General features: G+C 40.1%; 1 protein-coding gene across 4 annotated transcripts in view; it reads right to left on the reverse strand.

The window, feature by feature from the left end:
• Window positions 1–447: 447 nt before the first annotated feature.
• The window catches only part of KLHL3 (kelch like family member 3), a 67,092-nt gene continuing 44,769 nt past the window's right edge, over window positions 448–22,770 (reverse strand). For 2 of the 4 annotated variants that reach the window (XM_061617208.1, XM_061617207.1), the window contains 9 exons: window positions 18,033–18,149; window positions 16,652–16,801; window positions 12,768–12,885; window positions 11,911–12,108; window positions 11,123–11,224; window positions 9,571–9,699; window positions 8,205–8,345; window positions 2,843–2,986; window positions 448–2,457 (listed from right to left, as the gene is read on the reverse strand). In XM_061617208.1, the coding sequence (XP_061473192.1) occupies window positions 2,429–2,457; window positions 2,843–2,986; window positions 8,205–8,345; window positions 9,571–9,699; window positions 11,123–11,224; window positions 11,911–12,108; window positions 12,768–12,885; window positions 16,652–16,801; window positions 18,033–18,149 (1,128 nt within the window). In that variant the 3' untranslated portion in view covers window positions 448–2,428. The remainder of the gene's footprint in view (window positions 2,458–2,842; window positions 2,987–8,204; window positions 8,346–9,570; window positions 9,700–11,122; window positions 11,225–11,910; window positions 12,109–12,767; window positions 12,886–16,651; window positions 16,802–18,032; window positions 18,150–22,770) is intronic. The other 2 variants (XM_061617205.1, XM_061617206.1) reach the window with 1 other exon arrangement.

The raw sequence follows: 22,770 nt of genomic DNA on the forward strand, positions 1-22,770 counted from the left end.
GCACTCCCAAACACTCCTAACAGTGGAACAGTGATTGTCTACACGAGAGCAGTATTAAATGGTTAAAGGCATTGGAGTCGCAGCCTTGAATCTGTACAGCGAGACCAGAGGCTGTATTGTAGCAGACCAGTGTCCTCCATACAGAAAGAATGCATAAATAGTCCTGAAAAGAAATTTCCCATCCCACCCTTAGAAGCAATTCATTAGTTGCCAGCTACACTGTAGGAAAATTTAAATGAGAAATATGTAGAAACTGTCATGTTTCCCTTTTAAAAAACTCAAGTGTTGAGCAAGCAATGATCAGGCTCCTACTCACAGGTGTTTTAAAGAGCAGTTACGATTTCTGTGTGTGCATTCTTCAGGTGTATTTTGTTCTATAGTATCTGTGCCAGAGTATAAAAGGCAGAGCTTGGAAAAGTTACTTTTTTGGAACTACAACTCCCATCAGCCCCAGCCAACATGGCCACCGGATTGGGCTGATGGGAGTTGTAGTTCAAAAAAGTAACTTTTCCAAGCTATGATAAAAGGTACATAACACTGAGATTCCAAGGATTTTTAAAAAATCTAATGACAATCTAACCCTTGTCAAAAATAATCCAGCCTTACCTTATTGACACTAGTTCAAAGAAAGTTCAGTTATACATTCTGTTTCACCCTTGATATTTGGCAAGTGACAAAAAAAGCTATCTACATCAGAAATAAGTTAAGTGCTTACTTTGAAGAACATGCACACACCACTTGTAAAATGCACACTAAGGGGTTGGGGGGGGGGAAGGAGGGAAATATTTTCCTGTTCATTTTTTTATGGAAGTTTTCGTTAGCATTAAATATGCCAGAAGAGCTGGAAGCTGGAATGCAAACTTTCTAGGAACAAAATGATGTTCGATGATGATGGTATTAAAGATGAAAGGCGGCAGGAGATTTTTCTATACTAGTCAAGCCTTTTAGTTGGACCTGGCTTTCCTTATTTTCAAAAAGTACTTTCCTTTTTAGAATAAATACTTAAAAATTCAAGTAACTTCATTACACAGATATAATGAAAACATGGAGAACGCTTGAAAGGGCAGCTGTTAAGTAAAACAGCTAGAAGAATTACAGTGCAATCCTACACATGCCTTCTCAGAAGTAAGCTCCACTGAGTTCAATAGGGCTTACTCCCAGGTAATTGTGCATAGGATTGCAGCCTTAAACAACCATATGGTGGAAGCATTAAGACACTTAAAGGTTTTTAAATCTTGGGCAACTTGTGGTATTTGGCCAAATGCAAGAGAGGTATATAGGGATGGGTGAAGCCAGTCAGTTCTAATCTAAACTTCATTAGGGTTTACCGGATTATTGTTCAGATGTCTGGCCATCCAGTTTGTTTTTCCAGTCCCATTTGCTCAGATAGGCTTGCCCAGGGCAATCAGCCCTTGCTCATGACAGCATAATCCATGTATGGACATCCTCCATGTCACTGAGCCAGATGCAATTCTCAGAAACTGGCTGGAATCCCAAATCCACTACTGAATTCCACTTTTTTCCTGAAATTTGATGACAACCTTAGTTTATGATTTTAAAGTACTTTTCCAAGGTATCTAAACACCCTTGAAAAAACAGGTGCCAGTACAATTTGGGTTTTGTGAATTGTTGGCAACAGTCAAGAGACACAATATTATGACTCTTCATACACACATCCCTTTAAGCATCAACCTTGATCAGAATTCATTTTGAAATAGCAATAAACCCTTCCAGAGCATTACATTTAGTGCGATCACTAGTCTTTGGGTAGTTAATGTATGCTTTCACCTCAGAGAAAGACACTGCTTGGCTCATCCAATCCCATATACAAAATAGATTTGATAAATGCAGTTCTGTGACTAGGATGAAAGTCATACAAGGTATACCTCCAATGCCCTAAGTACCATATTTACAGTAGTCAACCGGTATATGTACATACAACAGAGTTCTCAATCTATTTCCTTCAGGCCTATTTTCAGGCCAGGTTCTTTTGTTGGGTATTTCAAAAATTCCAGTCTCAGTAGATTTATCTAATGTGTGATAATAGGGAATGCTTTCTAGAACATAGGCATATATGTAACTTCAGCAGTGAAGTACTCAAAGATACCATTTCTCCCAGTCACATTCCACAGAAATACATTTCCTTTCTCTTGAGAAATTCAGTTCAAACTCAGTCTTGGCTGTACATAAAACAGCTGATTGCACAAAGAAAAACAAGCAACATCTTATTTCTGGTACATGTTCATAGCAAAGCCTTCACATTGCTGTACTGCCCATTGCTGAGCAAAGGTTGATGGTCTTAGCATATACTTGCCATGCTAGGAGTGCAGTATTAGTGTGGCAGGTACAAGTCAGATATCAGTGTCTTCCAAAACCCACCAAGATAAATGCACATTATTTCTTGTCTCTGTAGTTACTTGAACGTGTGTCACAATGGTTTATGGATCACAGCTACACCTACAAAGGAACAGAGTGCACATGCATTTAATAAATTTAATCCAAATAAGTTTTGGGATAACCTTTCACTTGCACTGGGGAATTACAGAACACTCAAGTTTCCAAGACTTGGGTTACTGCAGTAGCTACACAGCAGGCAGAATTTGAACAGATGTATCTTTTGCCACATGATCAACAGTAATGGGGAAACTGCATCTGTTGGATTTCTACCTGTCAATGAGCAGCTTGTCAAAGTACCAGGTTCCTTTTAGGAGTGAAATTTCACTCAGAGTTTCTATCAGGAAAAAGAGCTGGCAACCCTGCCAAGAATCACACCAGAGATTTGGGAAACAAGGAATCAACCAGCCCATCATTCTGTTCCCACCTGATTCAATGTACTGCTTACCTGCATAACTCCTTCCAGTGCTCATGTTGGTTGGTAATAATGTCCATTTATCAGTGACAGGATTATAGTATTCCACAGATGCCAAATTGCAAGAGCCATCATCTCCTCCAACCACATAAAGAAGCCCATTCACTGAACACACACCTATGAAGGAAAGAAATGATTTAAGTCTACAAGACTCTGGCATTCACACCGGAAAAACTCTAGCATTCAGGCTGGTTCAGGCTGCCCAAAACAAAGTATGCACTAAGGACACTTAAACTGTGTGTTCTCATTATAATATTTGTAAATATATACCATCATTTTCACAAGCTGATCTTAAGGCAAGATGGGGGCATTTCTACAGAATTTAAAGATGTGCAAAAAAATAAAAGTTGTTCATTATTTTATTCATTTTTGTTATAAAGAACTTCATTTCATAATTCATTCACTGAAATCACATTTGCTTCATTACTCACATTTGTGACTGGTTTTAGTGGGCTTTTGGTTTTTTGCTGCCACCTGCCTATAGCCAGTTACCATTTTACCTGCCCCAGAACACTCCAAGATGAAGTATCCTGGGCATTTTGGGGAAATAAAATTATGGCCATCTGGAGGTAGCACCAAGAGGACTGATGGAGAAAAGCCCATCCCCATCCCTGAATCTATTATATATTTTGGAAAGTTTATTCACTGTGAATTTGGACATCTTTCAAGATATCATAACCAATTTTTGCATAATAGTTCTTGAGATCAAGAAGCATTTTTTGTCTGTGCTTGGATACAATCAGGTGCCATACTGAATCAAAGTAGTAGACTGAACCTTTCGAAACTGCAGTGATTTTAACCACTGATTTCAGAACTGCACTGATTTTTTTGGTTTCTGAGGAATCCCAAGCAATGGCTGGTACAAGGCTCCTAGTGACTGATGAATGGATAACAACCCCCCGCTATTGTTAGCATTTGTTTTGTGGCAAATGAAATATAAACCTAAATGGCCCTATTTGGTTCAATTTTTTTTCATTCACTGTGAAACTAATATACAAACTCTCTCGCTGGATTGTCACCTTGCAGTTGTGAGTGGGCTTGAGTGTACCAATGAACCCTGTGAGCGATGCCGTCAGGAGTCATGTGCTCCCAGTAGGGTCACCCATGGCGGTAAGGTCAAGGGAGAGGAACCAGACAAATAACGATCCAAGAAAGTCCTCAACGGCAGAACGGGCAGAGGATAACAATGTGTATGTTACAACAGCTGTGAAGGCGGATGAAGGCTGCAGTAGATAAAAGACTTCCAATCATCGTGGTATCCATGCCATTGGATCAAAGCCTTTTTCTGTCAAGATTGTGTGTTGATCATCGTGCACTGATCTCCCCACATAAAACAAATTCACACACAGGCATCTTCCAACCAAACCAAACCAAAAGTCCCATGGCGATCAGCGAATGGCAACAGGGGCAGGACTGTGAAATCCGGAAGCCCCTACTCATGGACCAGCACATGGGTGGTGGATACAGACTCAGTCATCCTGCCTCAAAGACAGTGGCAGCTGAGTAGTTTGGCAGCTATATCCATGACTGAGCGGTCCTATTCAGGATCCACTCTGCTCACCCCGTATGGGGAGGGGACTCGAAAAGGTGCCCTAAACATAGTCTGCCTCTTCTCTCTCCCTGACTGAATCACCACGTCCAGTGGGGTCACCACTTAGCGGTCGCAAAAGACAAATGAACTTTGGAACATGGAATATACGGACATTGCTGGACAATACAGATAATGAACGTCCTGAAAGCAGGACTGCCATCATCGCGAGGGAGTTGAGATGTTTTAATATTGACATAGCAGCACTCCAAGGAACTTGAAGAGCAGGATAGGGACAATTGAAGGAAGAAAAAGGAGGTTACACCTTCTTCTGGAAAGGACTGCCTGAACAAGAATGATGAATACATGGAGTAGGCTTTGCTATTAAAAATGATCTTGTGAAGCTCTTGTCAGAAGTTCCTACTGGCATTAATGAACAACTCTCAACTCCCCAATTAAAACTCGCCAAAAACCAGCAGGCAACTATTCTAAGTGCTTATGCACCAACATTAGATGTTGATGAAGACATCAAGGGAAATTTTTATACCCAGCTGGACACCATCTTATCAGAGATACCTAAGGAGGATAAAACTATCCTCCTGGGCGATTTTAATGCAAGAGTTGGGTGTGATTTTGATTTATGGCCAGAAACCATTGGGAAAGAAGGAGTTGGCAATAGCAACCTGAATGGCATTCTACTTCTGACTAAATGTGCAGAGCATAATCTTGTTATTACAAACACACTCTTTCACCAGAAAGATAAATTTAAAACATCATGGAAGCACCCTCAGTCGAAGCAATGGCATCTCCTGGATTACATAATTGACCGTGCCAGAGATCGTCGTGATGTACTCCTCACCAGGGCCATGACGAGTGCCGATGACTGCTGGACAGATCACCGATTAATTCGATCCACTATGGCCATTAATATTGTTCCTCAACGTAGGCTCCAAGGAAGAAAACCAAGGCATAAAATGAACTTCCATGCCCTTCAAGTTCCTATTAAGCGAGCTTGCTTTCAAACAACTCTCAAGAAACTCCTACGGAACTCCCTGAAAACGTTGAGGAACACTAGATTAAAGTGAAGACTTCCATTATTGCAGCATGTGAACAATCTATTGGATACCAAACTAAGAAAAATCAGGACTGGTTTGATGAGAATGATAGTGAGATTGAACGTATCATTGACAAGAAAAGGAAAGCCTTCCAGATATGGCAAAAAGACATTAACTGTGCTGCTAAGAAAAAAATCTATGCTAGTGCAAAGGCTGAGGTCCAAAGAAGAACTAGAGAACTTAAGAATGCCTGGTGGATAAAGAAAGCTCAAGAAATCCAGCATTTTGCAGATGCTCATGATGCACAGGGCTTTTTTAATGCCGACCAACAAATTTTAGTACAAATCCCTTACGTTCAGGAGATGGTATCAAACTTCTAAAGGACAAAGAGTCTATTGCACTGCGTTGGAAAGAACATTACCATGACCTCCTTAATCGTAACTCTATTGTGGCTGATGAGATCTTCTCGCAAATCCCGCAGCAACAAATTAGAGATGAGCTTGCAGTATCCCCTAATTTGGATGAAGTCAGTAAAGCCATTAATCAAATGAAGAATAACAAAGCTAGTGGACCTGATGGGATTCCTGCTAAAGTCTTTAAAGAAGGTGGGCCTGAACTTACACAACAACTTCATAAGCTCGAAAAAATCTGGATGAGGGAGGAGATCCCAGAAGACTTTAGGGATGCCATAATTATCACTCTTTTCAAGAAGGGTGATAGAACAGATTGTGGGAACTACCGAGACATCTTTCTTCTAGCTACTGCAGGCAAAATCCTTGCAAGGATCCTCACAAATCGCCTCCTACCTATCTCAGAAGACATCCTCCCTGAATCCAAAAATGGTTTCCGCCCTTCCAGGGGGACAGTGGACATGATCTTCACTTCTTGACAGCTTCAAGAAAAATGCAGGGAGCAAAACTGACGTCTGTATATGGCATTTATTGATCTGACTAAGGCCTTTGATACTGTAAATTGAACTGCTCTCTGGACCATCCTTCTGAAAATTGGATGCCCTGATAAATTTGTGAATATTTTGTGACTCCTCCATGACAACATGACGGTGACAATTTTGGATAACAATGGCTATCAACGTGATCCATTCAAAGTGGGATCAGGCGTCAAACAGGGAGGCATCACTGCTCCGACCTTATTTGCTATTTTCATTGCCATGATTCTACACCTTGTTGAGGGGAAACTTCCCACTGGTGTGGAAATCACATATCGAACAGATGGAAAGCTTTTTAACCTCAGTAGGCTGAAAGCACAACCTCTGTCATAGAACTTCAATATGCCGACAATAATGTAGTCTCCGCACATTCAGAGGAAGATCTTCAAACTATCCTAAATGTCTTTGCAGAAGCATATGAAAAGCTTGGCCTCTCGCTTAACATCAAAAAAACCAAAGTGCTTCCTCAGCAGGTGTGAACCAATCCCTCTGTAGCGCCATCAATCCAGCTTAATGATGCGACGCTGGAAAATGTCAATCACTTTTCTTACCTTGGCAGCCATCTCTCTGTAAAAGCTGACATCAACGCTGAAATTCAGCATCGTCTGAGCTCTGCGAGTGCTGCATTCTTCCGAATGAAGCGTAGAGTGTTTGAGGATCGGGATATTCTCAGGGAGACCAAAATGCTTATTTACAAAGCCATTGTACTACCGACCTTACTGTATGCCTGTGAAACATGGACCATCTATAAACGCCACTCCCAACTTCTTGAAAGATTCCACCAACGCTGCCTCCGGAAAATTCTGCACATTACTTGGGAAGACAGGGGGACTAATGTTAGCGTATTGGAAGAAGCAAAGACCACCAGTGTTGAAACAATGATCCTCCAACATCAACTTCACTGGACAGGACATGTTGTTCGAATGCCTGATCACCGTCTTCCAAACCAGCTACTTTACTCCCAACTTAAGGATGGAAAATGGAATATCGGTGGACAGCAAAAGAGGTTTAAAGATGTTCTTAAAGCGAATCTAAAAAAATGTAACATGAGCATCGAGAACTGGGAAGCCGTGGCCCATGAGCGTCCCAATTGGAGGTTGGCCATTATCAAAGGTGCTATGAAGAAGCACGAGTACAGGGTGAAAGGGACAAATGAGCTAAGCGGAAGGCAAGTGGGAGGCTGTGTGGATCCAGAATTGGCCTCCACAGTCACTTATAGACCCATTGTTAAAGACCTTACCCTGGAAGACAATCTTACTCGGCCACAAGTGATCGCCAATGAATGAATGAATGAATGAATGAATATACAAAGATGGGCAAGATTCAAGGCATGGGCAGCAGGAGCAGCAAAGGTTAGGGAATTAAGAGCAGTGCAGGATACCAAAGTCTGACCATAAGACTTATAAGATGAATGAATGTTCTTTGGCTTCTGTGCTTTCTGATGACAAAATCCATAACATATCCAAATGTTTTCTATGCAGACATGAGACCGAGAAAGGAAGAAAAAAAGATGTCATGGAAGTCATGTTCTATCTATGCTAGATTCCAGATTCCTTGCTACTCTCTACAAATACAGATGCATAAAACAGATGGACACTTGTTTGCCATCTACAGACTCTTGTTTATTTTGACAGGCACCTTCAAACCTTCCTGTAGGTAGACTTGATTTTAAATGCTCCTTAAAAACAGCAAGATGAGATGAATACACCTTTTTAAAATTGATATGTTGTTTCAGTATTATTATACACTGCTTTGAGTGAAGAACATGATGTTTTTGTTCCGGGGGAGGGGCAATGAAATAAATACCTGCATTTCTTCTGCACATATTCATATCTGCCACTTGTTTCCATGTATTTGTTCCAGGATCATACACTTCTACGCTTTTCCTCACCAAAGGGCCATCATGTCCTCCAGTAGCATACAACTGTCCACTAAGCACACCAACACCTGAAAAACAGAGCACAGTATCAATCAGACCTGCAGAGCATCGGTCAATCCCGGCTGTTTCATCATAAATTTCAGCTACTTATTCAACACAGAAATTCTCTCCCAGCCCTGTCTTATGAATTGCTGCCCATGGGATGAACACAAGTGTCCTAACACTGGGATTCTTTAAAAAGATATACTATCATTGGGACACAACATTATTGACAGATTACAGGCCTAGAATTTGAGAACAGCATGGGAACAACATATCACTAGCCTAACAATTAAGGGATGGGGTGTATCCTCTAGGTGGCCACTGGGGGCAGACAACAAACAAAAGTTGTGCCTCCCTCACTAGAGGATATGCTTTAGTAATGTGTTTCAGTACAAGCATCTCTGAAAACAAAGCTAATAACGGAACTGGGCTATACAAAGGTGGTCTTGGAAATGAAAATCTCACACACAAAGCCAAATGGGGCTCCCTTTGGGAGGATGGGTGGGATATAATTTAATAAATAAAGTGTGTGGTCACTTCTGTGTTCAGTTGTTACTGCTGGGTCATTACATCTGAAAGGGAGTTGCACAGGCTGTAGCTGTAAATACTGTTTGTGCAACTTTCTCCTTCAGACATGTTAATACTCATGTTAATACTCTTCAGATCATAATCCTTCATATGTTAATTGTGCCACAAGCTGGACATAGAACTGACCACACATTCAGCTGGTGGTGTGGGATAGTCACTACTCTGAAACAGCTCTCTATCATCATGACTGATGCATAGGGAAATGAGCACATTTTATTTTTAACTTGCTATTGAACATTCTTCTCAACTTTCTCTTGGAGTACCAGTATTTATCCTGGAGTACCAGTATTTATCCTGAGAGAGCCAGTGTGGTGTAGTGGTTAAGCTGTTGGACTACAACCTGGGAGAATCCCCACATAGCCATGAAGCTCAATGGGTGACCTTGGGCCAGTCACTGCCTCTCAGCCTCATGAAAACCCTGTTCATAGGGTCACCATAAGTCGGAATCGACTTGAAGGCATTACATTTACATTTATAATAGCCTTAGACCTATATTGGGCTGGATTCCTAACAGTTCCTACCCCAAAAGGGACAGCATAAATGGAAGTATTTTCAAGAGCACTGGAAGTGTGATTCTTGAAACAAATTTAGTGACCATTCAGAGATTTAGCTGTGACAAAGACATGAGAAAGGAAGAAAAAAAGACATCTTAGAATAAAATACCTGCACCACTACGCCGAGTACTCATGTCCGACACATATGCCCACTCATTTGTAGCTGGATTATACTGCTCTACAGTACTAAGGCACTGACGTGATGCTCCATCGTAACCACCAACAGCATAGAGTTTACCTAGAAGAAATGAATATGCAGCACTAGGTACAGTTAGAACAGAGTGAATGCAGAGCGGCAACATTAATATTTTACAATGTTTCATCTCTGATTATTTATAACACATAAATTACACAATTCTGTTGTGAAAGCCCACAAGCTTATTAACTATCTGTGTTCAAAGTATGTTTCAATTGATCTTTATCAAGAGTACCAAATGCTCAGATCAATAAGCTCTTGCTAATTGAGAAGTTCTGACTACAGAAGGTTGTTGTTCCAGTTTTCGCCCTGTTATAGAACGGGGAGGAAATTTAATTCTCTCCTATCTGCTCCAAACCTACAAACTCTACTTAAGTGTTCCTGTTGAGAAAGGACTTTTTTGCTGACTGCATTAAAGATTCAACAAGAAATCTTGGAAACAGGGAAGCAGTGCCCAGCTCCCTTGGTGAAATATGGAAAACCATTTAGCAGAGAATATATTTGGCTTTGATTGGGATACAGAAATTGGGGGGAGGGTTAAAATCATCATGGTGAGCAAATATTCCCGTATTTCTGACACTGGTGCAGCTTGCACATCTTCCCACTTGAGGAAATATTTCACACAAGATGGAGACACACAGCCAAAGAAAGAGCAATAGAAAGTCCTTTTGGTTCTCTTCACATTAGTGCAACACCCAAAGTTGCTCATAAACTACTTCATTAAATTTTGAATCATGCATCATATCAATAGGCACCAGGAAATCTAGTCTGGGGCAGACTGGGGAACCTTAGGCCCAGGCACTGAATGCCGCCTCAAGTCCTCTCTCTAGCTGGCCCTCGGGACTCTTCCCAGATCACACTTCTCATTGCCCCTGCTCTGACCTTCCTCAAATGCTTTTGCCTGGGTAGAATGTGTCTTTGAACTGTGACAATGGCTTGTCTGGATGGATTGGGCGGTGGAGCAGAAACCTCTGACTTTTGCCTGACTAGAATGTACTCTACTGTGCAAAGGTAAAAGTCATTTTGATTGTCCCACCCATTACTGGCCCCCAGAAGGTTGTCCATGAAGGAATGTGAGTGGGATTGATACCCCTGAAACTTACAGCATTCAGTGATTTTGTGGGTGATGCACACTAAAATCACTGTTTAGCATTTACAATGTGTTGCAGACTGGACAGTCTAGGTTTTGTCCCTCCACACAATATCCTGATACCTGTCAAGCCAGATGGTAAAACATAGGAGAAACTTCCTAAGGAACAGAATATTCAAAACTTAACAGCTAAGCACGTCTCATTCACTGCTGTGCTTAGCCTTCTGCCACTCAAGGTGGGGAGTGGTTTACAGAACACCCAGTGCAGTCCGACAGTTTTAACTAGTTTAATTTTATGTCTTACAAAATGTTTGTGGCTAGGATGGCACACTTTATAAGACTACTGTGGGTGATGTGGCAGTTTGTGGTCCTTACCCTCCACAACTCCAACTCCAACACTGCTTCTTCTTGTGTTCATAGGTGCCACAAAAAACCACTCATTGGTTTTATAGTTGTAGGCCTCCACAGATGCAAGACCTATTTTTGAAAACATTAAAAGAAAGTTTTCTACTTCCTCAGCTTAGCACAGTACAGCCCCTCCTTTGTCATACGTACCATCTTGACTTAATTTTTCAAGGCATAAAGAACTTCTTGTCTAGGCATTAAAGCCATCCTTACCCGGGCCTGTTGCCCATACTAATATCTTGACAATGCAAATTATCTGAAAATACCTCCCGTTTTCATTACTTGTGATTATTCAACAATAATGGATTTTAAAAGCAGTACTTTATATACAAACAGTGAAAAGAAGCTTAAACTGCATTCCTGTAGAACGTTATCCAAATACTTGGGTAAGGCAATCTAATAAAAGGTGTTTTATTGAGGGACTACTCCCATTAGGTTTCTTTTCAGAAAAGCAAACAAAAATGCACCATGCTCACAAAAATTAACAACCCTTTCACTCTGCAGTACTACAAGTCCTTCAGCGCACAAATAAGCTTCTACGATATGCTTTCCAAAGAGATCCCAGGACATAATAAAGAGGTTGTACAGTGTGCCAAAGGTTTTTTTAAAAAATGACAAAAAAATCCCACAGGAAGATCTGAAATTCAGTGGCAGGAGCACCAAGCTCAGAGGAAGATCTACAATTCTTGTAAAGTGTTTACGAATGAGGACATGAACAACATTCCCCCATTGGTCCTGAATTTTGTTCAGCAGTCTACCTGTGCTTCCATCAAATCCACCAACAGCATAGAGGAGTTCATTTAGCACAGCTGCTCCCAAAGTGCTTCGTCTTTCTTGCATGCTGGCTATTGACGTCCACTGGTCTTTCACCCCATCATATACATCTACTGTTCGGACTCGTAAAGAGCCATTAAAACCTCCTACAGCATAGACATTGCCTGACATGAACACTACCCCTGTAAAAACAAATTGGGAGACAGAAAAGCATTAAGCATGCCTACAGCAAAAAAAAAAAAATTCCTATCAGAACATCATGCATTATTTCAGCCGATGAAGGCCACCAAGAAACATTCCAGAATGGTGGCAGTTCCATATGGAACATGTAATGTCTGATGCTGCTTACTGCATGAATCAGACCTATAAGAGTATAACCCTGACAGATGCTGGCAGTGGCATGGACTCTCTATATTCAATTGGTCTAGTCCAGTGGGAAAAAAAGCTTTCAAATGTTATGGCCCCCATATGGAGCCTCTACCACACAAAAGCATTTCACCACATTTGGAGTCAATCTTCTACTTCATACACTACACAAAGGAAAGGTTGGGTTTGCCACCAAATGTACACTCAACAAGGAGTATGATACACAAGTATTTGCAACCACATTTGTTGCACTCATGCTATAGATGTCGCAATTACACAAAAATGTTAATATTTGAAATGGATCTTAGCGGCTTCTGAAATATGAGGCTGATATCTTTGTTAAAACAGAAAAACTAAACTCTAACTCTCTCTTATGTTTCATTGTACAGTCCAAAACTTAACAGAATATATAAAAAGCACCCCAAACAATATTTAGGATTGTTATTAAGGCTATTAAAAAACAAAAAAGATCTACCTGCTCTACATCTCCGGGAAGGAAGTTCAGCAACTTGATCCCACCGTTCTTCCTCAAAATCATAACACTCCACACTCCGAATCGCTTTGGGTGCTTGCCCACCAACTACCATCATTACCTTGGTAGGAGGAAGAAAACAAGTTAAAGAAAATCCCACAGTGAGAACAGGATGCTGGACTAGATGGGCCACTGGCCTGATCCAGTGGCTGCTTCTTATGTTCACATTCGAGTGTTTTCAACAGCAAACATAAATTTAGAAAATAAAATCTTTGATCTTATTTGGGGTCTTCAATGGAAAGAGAGCAAGCTCAGCTGTATAAGAACTCAGCCAAGAAAAAAAAGGCATGAGAAGTTGGCATCTGCATGAGATCAAACTTTGGAGTCTAGCCAAAACATTATTTGATAAAATACTGATCACTGCCTTTGGGCAAAGCCCATGCACTCTAGCTTTCATAGATTATCTGGCTTTCTTTGGAAAAGGTAATTAGTTCAGATCCCAGAAGAGTTACATTTGATAACACTCTAGCAAGGATATGAAAATTCTAAGTACAGTAGACACACTGGTGCTTAATATTAGGAGAGAACTAGTTTTAACAAAGGGAGATGAGAGTGATAGCAAGATAATGAGGGGGGGAAATTCAAGAAGTATTTAATGGGTCTTGTATTTGTTTAGATTGTGTGTGTGTGTGTGTGTGTGTGTGCGCGCGCGCGCATACATCTATGTATTTGTAAACCTAGCTACGTTCAAAATGTCAAAACTCATGTATATACAAACCATAGTGCTCCTTTACTGGTTGTTTGCTTTGGACACCCCGGTTGCCACAGCACCCACATTGTCTGGGATAATAAAAAACACTAACAGGCTACTGAGTAATTGTTCCATCTTTGCTTCCTTTGCACCATGAAAATCACAAAATGCCTCTGATCCATATTTTCCATGTAAGTAGGGGAGCCGAGCCAAGTTTATGGCACAGAGGGAGATTTTAATGGGTTTTAAGTGTTAACAGAAAAACTAGGATAAGAGAAGCATTAGTTGTCAAAACATAAATCTACAGTGTTCCTCCATTTGGTAAGAAATTGTTCTAGAAATGCTGTAACAGAACTGTTAGTATGCTAATAAACATCCTCTTTGGGTTGGTTCACAAATTCCCCAATCTAAAAATCCCATGTACCTGGACTTCCGGGAAGGGTGACTTAGCCTGTGCCTGCTTTTGAGACGGGCTCCTGCCTCAAAAGAAGCTTATTCAGATATATCAGTCAGTTTTTTTTTTTTTTGACTGATTAAACTTCTCCCGGGTAGGGAGAAACGAAGAGATTAACCTCAAAGCCTATTTTTGTTGGGACGACCAGATCTCATTAATTTATGGGACGAGGTCCAGCCGACGAAGGTGGGACGGATTTTCAACAACAAGCTCTATCTGATAAAGCGAACGTTCATCTTATCTTCTAAGAGAGAACGCACTAACAGGCAAGCACCCTTCTTTCTATATTTTTCTTTTACTTGACTTAAATTGTTGCTGTTTAAAAGAGATTTGCCAGATTGATCGGTTTTTGACATCTCACTGGGGAGCCATAACTTCTCTCTGCTACTCACTAATTAATAGCTTATCTCTGTTTTTGTTGCAAAAAGCTGTCCTGGATTTGCATTCTAAAGATATACACAGAAGAGGGATTTCTATTCCAGATTTTTATTTTGAAGAATATTATATTGTCTGAGACTACTCTCTTTTTGGTCTATTTTATTTTGACGAATCTGTTTCCTGACGACCGCCATTAATTGTTTCGATCCTGGGAACTGCATTTTGTTTACTTAAGCATGGAGAGATAAGGCTGTCTGCTCTGTTTATACTGTGATGTCACCAAGTTTGGAGTATTAACCCAATTGTTGCTGAAATAAGAAGTGGTTTTCCTATATTTTTCTTTTAAAATGGCAATTAAGAAAGTGGCTGAGAATCTGGAAATAACTATGTTTCAGAAAATAATGGATGAGATTGAGATAACGAAACAAAACCTGCGACAGGGTTGTAAGGAGCTGAAAATTGAATTGAGTAAAATGAAGCAGGAGATTAAAGATATAGGGGTCCCTGTGAGAGAGGTGACCCTGGAAGGGGTCCCTGTGAGAGAGGAGACCCCGGAGATTGGAACAAACGTGGAACAGGAAAAAGATTTGGAGTCTATGGACTTTAGAAACAAAATCTATTGTTTGGAGACACAGGAGATTAAAGACATAGGGGTCCTTGTGAGAGAGGAGACCCTGGAGACTGGAACAGGGGTCCCTGTGAGAGAGGAGACCCTGGAGACTGGAACAGGGGTCCCTGTGAGAGAGGAGATCCCGGAGATTGGAACAAACGTGGAACAGGAACAAGATTTGGAGTCTATGGACTTTAGAAATAAAATCTATTGTTTGGAACTCAATGTTATCTCTGAAGAAATTAATGAAGATTCTAGAGATAAAGTTATCAATGGCATGGATAATCTTCTGGACTGGAATGATGTGATGGAGCCCAATATAGAGAAAATCTATGGAATTAACTGCAGCCATGTGACAATGGAAAAACTTTCAAGAGATGACCCAGTGTATTTTGAAAAAAAGAACAGAGATATGATTTTACAGCAGTATTTCAGCAACCTATTCAGAATGGATGGCAAGAAAATATTTGGGATAGAGGTAATTCCCATCAGACTCTTACTATATGACTATGGCTTTGACAGCAAGATTATTATGGAATACTGATAATGGAAGATTGGATACTGAAATTACTGGACTTAACAAGACTACTGAAGATGGAAGATGGAAAATGGAACTAATAGGGATAATAGAACAATGGCTACTGAAATTACTGAACCTAACAGATTCTGATGTGATGGATTAATTGAAATGTTTATTTTGACTATGGTTATGACAATAAGATTATCATAATTAGTAATGAGATGGATTAATCGATATGCTTATCTGGAAAAAAAAATTGATAGATATATTTCTTAAAGAATTGAAACCTCTCTTTGACTTTTTGTGGAAAGAATAAAGTAATGTTTATGAGATTTGATGATTAAGTAAGATAACTACTGGAGGAAAGTGATTTTATAATATGACTTAAGAGACAGGATTGTTATATATTATAGACTTATAACTGATTTGATCTTTGACAAATGGGAAGTCAATATTTTACTCTTTATTTTTTATTTTTGTTTTTTTTTTGTTTTTTTCTTTTTGTTTAACTATTTTTGATTTTGTTTTTTGTCTTTGAATGTTTTATGATTTCGTCTTGTATGTTTTATGAAAATCTGAATAAAAATTATTGAAAAAAAAAATAAAAATCCCATGTACCTATCCACCTGTAGGAATTTACAGTTCAGACACTTATCCAGGACAAGGTGGGGGGCCTCTTTCCAACTTGCTGACAATGTAATGTCCAAAATGGGGAGTCCACATAGGCACTCAAGTGCAGAAGCCTAATGATCTATGCATGCAGACATGTGCACATGCACATCTATACACACACACTCCTTCAAGGCAGAATGATCATGTAATTCTGGCCACTGTGTATATGGCCATCCAAATAATGGGGGCATGTAGACCCACAGAAATAGATTTGTTACCGCAGGTAAAGATCTAGAACAGATCATAACAACTTATTTAGGTGGCATAGCCATATATTATGATGTACGTGTGCCCGCTATCAGCAATCCTTCCCCTTATAAAAATCAGAACAGTCAGATAATAAGCACATGGGAGATATAAACACTGTATCTGCATAACGCATACTTGTGTATGTGCAATGGTATGCATACATGTTGCCAGACTCCACTGAACATTCTAGATTTCTGGACTGTCAAATGTGTGAACTTTGTCTTGAGTTTTTCAGCAACAAAAATTAGCTTACCTTTGGCAGACTGACTGGTGTTCTCGGTTTTGTTCTAGGATTCTTTATTAACTGTCTTTGATCCAGAGGAAGCAAGTGATATTTCATGGCCTCAATAAGGAAATCTTTACATGTATTATTGTTCTTGATTAAAGCTTCTTCTTCAACTGTCTAAAAACGCCAACAAAGATGTTAGAACAATGGCTGTATTTCACTAGTGAAAAAATAGATTAACTTTTTATGAAGTGTCACTGGCAATTTGCTGTAAATGCTGTAATAATCATGATTTTTGTGCAGTAGTGTTAATATAAATCCCACACTGCTTCTTTCATATTATGTATTTCCACATTTCACCCATTACAATGTCACCTGCTCCAACGGGGCAGTGATACAGCAGCCCCATCTTAAGCTGTTTATGATGACACTACTTAAAACAAACTCTGGAATATAACCAATGAAGAGAAGGAACTATTGGAATTTATCATCTGGGATGCAGTATTAAGATATATGTGCATCACTGTATACACCACACAGTGGCTGCAATCCAGGAACTCAAATGTTTGGGCTCCAACCAGAAGTCAGGGAAAACAGAGCTTCACAAATGTAAATGGTTTCTTCTCCTTCAGTAGTCAACAATGTGAAAGGCCTTGTTTTGCATGCCCAGCTGACTATTTGAACTGTGCGTAAAATTAATTTGTGCTAGCAGTTCTAGACATTGTATTTTCAGAATGTTCACAAAACTTCAGGAATCAACAGTCGTGAAATGACAAGGAGATATGCATGTGGACTACTCTCTTTCGGCAACTCCAATGCCAACCCAACTTCTCTTTTAAAATTTGGACAACTAAAAAAACAGTTTTGTGAAAAGTAAAGCTCAAAAGAACTATAATGCATATGTGTATATTACATATACAAGAGTATAGCCTTTTTTCATAAAATGGAAGGTTTTTTCTTTAGTGCTTCCCCATTTGAACTATTAGTGAAACAGGCTCAACTATGTGTGCCTACTAAAGATACGTTTCCCAAATTCCTATATTATTAGGACATAAAAGAGGCAACTTTAAATTACACTTGTTATTATGGACAAGGTTAGCCCTCATTCTCTCCCTAGCTGAATCTTCAAGGGAAAATAAAGATTCAGCATATGTTTCTCTATTACATGAAGGCTATCTAAGGTCCTTTAGCCTATGGTCTTTAGATGGATGGCAAGCCACGAACAAACAGGCCAAGCATATATTTCTTAGGGTGGTAATTCAATGCTAGTCCTACTCAAAGCAGACCTGTTGAAGTTAACAGACATGTCTACCTTAGGTTCATTAATCTCAGTGGGTCTACTCTGAATAGAATTTAGCTGGCTACAACCCTTAAGTTTTAATCCTACAGATATCTGAGGAAAACTAACCTGTACAAGGTAATCTCTGGGCAAGAGAGGGAGACGGACATGTTCCATCAGCTTAGCCATGTGTTCCAAGCGAGATTCTTTCTCATAATTTATCCAAGAAATGACAGCTTCAAAAACCTGAAAAGAGCAAGAAAACATCTATTTAAAAAGGGGACATAACCCAACCTCAAGCAGAATTTCATCAAACTATGCAACATGTTTGAAGAAACCAACTAAAGGCATGTTTTAAAAGGCAAGAAGAAGATGGTAAAAAGGAGGCTTTAAAAAGAATCATAACTAATTATGTCAACTGTGTGCTGGATGTAAACATATTATTTCAAGTCGGTCACAGCCCTCAGCCTTTTTACAGACTTCAAATCATGCAAGAAACTTTAAATCCAGGGCATCAGAGTTATGTGTGTTTGTGCTCACTGTAGTGTAATAAATGGAAACTAGGCATGGGGTTTAGCATTCTGTTTTTAAAGCTTACCATCCACACACACATACATATCTGCTTGTAGATTATCACATGTTCCACACAGCTTTGGCACTGTTTGAAAACATTTATGTTACCCAGGGATATCAGGAGGGTTCTTCAGAAGAAAGGATGTTCTGGTAATTGCCCTGATGGATGACCTTTATGGATGACCTTTATCGGGGGGAGGAGGACAGCAGGAGTGCGACCCTGTTATTTTCACTTGATCTCTCAGCGGCTTTTGATACCATTGACCATGGTATCCTTCTGGACTGACTTGGTAAGCTGGGTATTGGAGACAGTTTTACAGTGGTTCCGATCCTATCTCCAAGGTCGCTCTCAGAGAATAGCATTCGGTGACTATCTTTCGGCCCCCTGGCAGTTGTGCTGGGGGGTGCCGCAGGGTACCATCTTGTCCTCCATGCTGTTTAACTTCTACATGAAGCCCGTGGGAGCAGTCATCAGGAGATTTGGGGCAAGGTGTCAGCAGTATGCTGACGATACCCAGGTCTATTTCTCCGTAACATCTGAATCAGGAGAGGTCGTGCAAGCCCTGGACCGGTGCTTGGACTCGGTGGTGGGCTGGATGAGGGCCAATAAACTGAGTCTGAATCCTAGCAAGATGGAGGTGCTGTGGGTTGGTGGTTCCCGAGTTCGGATAATTGGTCAGTTGCCTGCTTTGGATGGGGTTGTACTCTCTCTGAAAGAGCAGGTCCGTAGTCTGGGGGTGCTCCTGGATCCATCTTTGTCGCTACAGGCCCAGGTGACCTCTGTGGCTAGGAGTGCCTTTTACCAGCTTCAGCTGATAAGACAGCTGCGGCTGTTTCTGGACTGGGATAGCCTGACCACTGTTATCCATGCACTGGTAACCTCTAGGCTGGATTACTATAATGCGCTCTATGTGGGGCTGCCCTTGAGGTTGGTCCGGAAGCTGCAGCTAGTGCAAAATGCAGCGGCGAGACTGCTCACTGGGGCAGGGTATGGCCAACATGTCACCCCACTGCTGAAAGAATTGCACTGGCTGCCCATTTGTTACCGGGCCAAGTTCAAGGTTCTAGTTTTGGTGTATAAAAAGACCTATACAGCTTGGGACCAGGATACCTGAAAGACCGTCTCATCCCTTATATACCCAGCTGATCACTAAGCTCTATAGGTGTGGGCCTCCTGCAGATACCATCTTATCAGGAGGTTCGTTCTGTACAATATAGGAAACGGACCTTTAGTGTGGCAGCACCTACCCTGTGGAATTCCCTCCTGTTGAATATTAGGCAGGCGCCATCTCTGCTATCTTTTCGGCGCCTTTTGAAGACTTTCCTCTTCCAACAAGCCTTTTAAGTTGAGGCCTATCCCAGTCTGCGTCTGTGTTAGAATTGCTTTTAATATGTCTTTTAATATCTTTAACCCTTTTTTTAAAGATGTTTTTAGTTTTTAATGTTGTTTTGTTTTAATGTATTTTAAGGTTTTTTTATGATGTTTTAAAGTGTTTTTAGGGTTTCTGTTTGCTGCCCTGGGCTCCTGCTGGAAGGAAGGGCGGGTATAAAGATCAATTAAGGAACAGATTTGAGGCTTTAAACTTGGTTGACAGAGAACCAGAAGAACTATGGAGTGAAGTCAGAGACATTATCAGGGAAGAATGCAAAAAGACAATAATTCTAGTTAAAAAGAGAGAAAGACCTCAATGGATGACTGAAGAAACTCTTAAAATGGTTAAAAAGAGAAGGAAAGCAAAAGCAAAAGGAGAAAGAAACATGGTTAGAACCCTAAATGCAACTATATAACGACTAGTATGTAGGGACAAAGAAAACTATTACAATAGTTATTGTATAGAAATAGAAGAGGACAACAAAAAGGGAAGAACAAGAGCCCTATTCCAAAAGATTAGAGAAATGAAAGGGAAATTTAAACCACAAGAAGGGATGTTGGATAATCAACGGGAAAACATACTGACTGACCAAGATGAAATAAAAGGAAGATGGAAGCAATACACTGAAGAACACTATAAAAGAGATGCAAGGATGACAGATTCATTCACGAAGGAACTGTATGATGAAGAACCAGAAATTTTAGAATGTGAGTTGAAAGCTGCTCTTAAAATACTTGGAAGAAACAAATCACCAGGAACAGATGGCATACCAATAGAGTTGCTACAAGCTATTGAGATTGAATCTGTCCAGATTTTGACAAAAATGTCAAGAAATATGGAAAACTAAACAATGGCCCACAGACTGGAAGCATTCCATATACATCCCAATTCCAAAGAAAGGGGATCCCAGGGAATGCAGTAATTATCGAACTATTGCCTAAATATCCCATGCAGGTAAAGTAATGCTTAAGGTTCTACAACAAAGGCTCTTACCATACATGGAGCGAGAAATGCCAGGCATCCAAGCTGGATTTAGAAAGGGAAGAGGCACCAGAGATCATATCACAAACATACGTTGGATAATGGAACGGCCCAAGGAATTTCAGAAGAAAATCACCCTGTGCTTTATAGATTACAGCAAAGCCTTTGACTGTGTAGATCATGAAAAACTATGGAATGCTTTAAAAGAAATGGGGGGTCCCACAGCATCTGATTGTCCTGATGCACAACCTATACTCTGGACAAGAGGCTACTGTAAGGACAGAATATGGAGAAACTGACTGGTTCCCCATCGGAAAGGTTGTGAGATGGGTGTATTTTATCACCCTATCTATTTAATCTATATGCAAACATATCATACGGAAAGCGGGACTGGACCAAAATGAAGGAGGTGTGAAAATTGGAGGGAGAAATATGAATAATTTAAGATATGCAGATGATACCATACTCTTAGCAGAAAGCAGTAATGATCTGAAACGAATGCTGATGAAAGTTAAAGAGGAAAGCACAAAAGCAGGACTACAGCTGAACGTCAAAAAGACTAAAGTAATGACAACAGAAGATTTATGTAATTTTAAAGTTGACAATGAGGACACTGAACTTGTCATGGATTATCAATACCTCTGAACAGTCATTAACCAAAATGGAGACAATAGTCAAGAAATCAGAAGAAGGCAGGACTGGGGAGGACAGCTATGAGAGAACTAGAAAAGGTCCTCAAATGTAAAGATGTACCACTGAACACTAAAGTCAGGATCATTCAGACCATGGTATTTCTGATCTCTATGTATGGATGTGAAAGTTGGACAGTGAATAAGGCAGATAAGAAAAAATCAACTCATTTGAAATGTGGTATTGGAGGAGAGCTTTGTGCATACCATGGACTGAGAGAAAGACAAATAATTGGGTGTTAGAACAAATTAAACCAGAACTGTCACTAGAAGCTAAAATGATGAAACTGAGGCTATCATACTTAGGACACATCACGAGAAGACATGATTCACTAGAAAAGACCATAATGCTGGGAAAAACAGAAGGGAGTAGAAGAAGAGGAAGGCCAAAGAAGAGATGGATTGATTCCATAAAGGAAGCCACAGACCTGAACTTACAAGATCTGAACAGGGTGGTTCATGACAAATGCTCCTGGAGGTCACTGATTCATAGGGTCGCCGTAAGTCGTAATCAACTTGAAGGCACATAACAACAAAAATGGAATGCATAGACCAACTGGGACTTCTGGACCAAAGTGGTGATGGCATTTGTGCACGTAAATGTGTTGCCACTTTTTAAAAACCGTATCATCTGACCAGTGTAAATTAGTGACAGAATATTAAATTTAAAGTGGCACTAATTGCATTCTATTCAGCTTGCTGTACATTCTACAGAAGGTTAATTAATTGCTCATTTAACTCTGTTTTAAGATTGTGAACCTTGACCTGTGTGCTGTCTCATCTTTCCAACTTAATTAGTGGCTGTTAAGTATAGTCCTTCCTCTCCCTACTACATAAATTACTGAGCTCCTTTTAGGTACTGCATGCCTTAATTTACATCAAATCTTCCTAGGCTACAGTATTCAAAATGTCACTGGGTGACCCGATACCACATTCCTTTAATTTACATTTTAATCTTTCCAGGAATCCACCTGTGTTCTTGACAGCATAAAGAAGTGGTTTTTAATTACAAAGACATATAAAATACATTATGGGGTAAATTTTATTTGGAATGAGCTATTAAATGGATGGATTTTTTAATTTTAAAAATACTGTATTAACTCCATTTTAAACAACTGTTAAGTTTACTGCTTTATACTTGTACTAAAGTTGTACTAAATGCAAGTGATTCAGTTCTGCTGCTACTGAAACACTGGAACCGGAAGCTGCCTGGACAGGAGGCTACCTGGAAGCCATATGTATGCCGTTCTG

Source organism: Rhineura floridana, chromosome 3, assembly GCF_030035675.1.
Source record: "Rhineura floridana isolate rRhiFlo1 chromosome 3, rRhiFlo1.hap2, whole genome shotgun sequence".
Taxonomy (NCBI): Eukaryota; Metazoa; Chordata; class Lepidosauria; order Squamata; family Rhineuridae; genus Rhineura; species Rhineura floridana.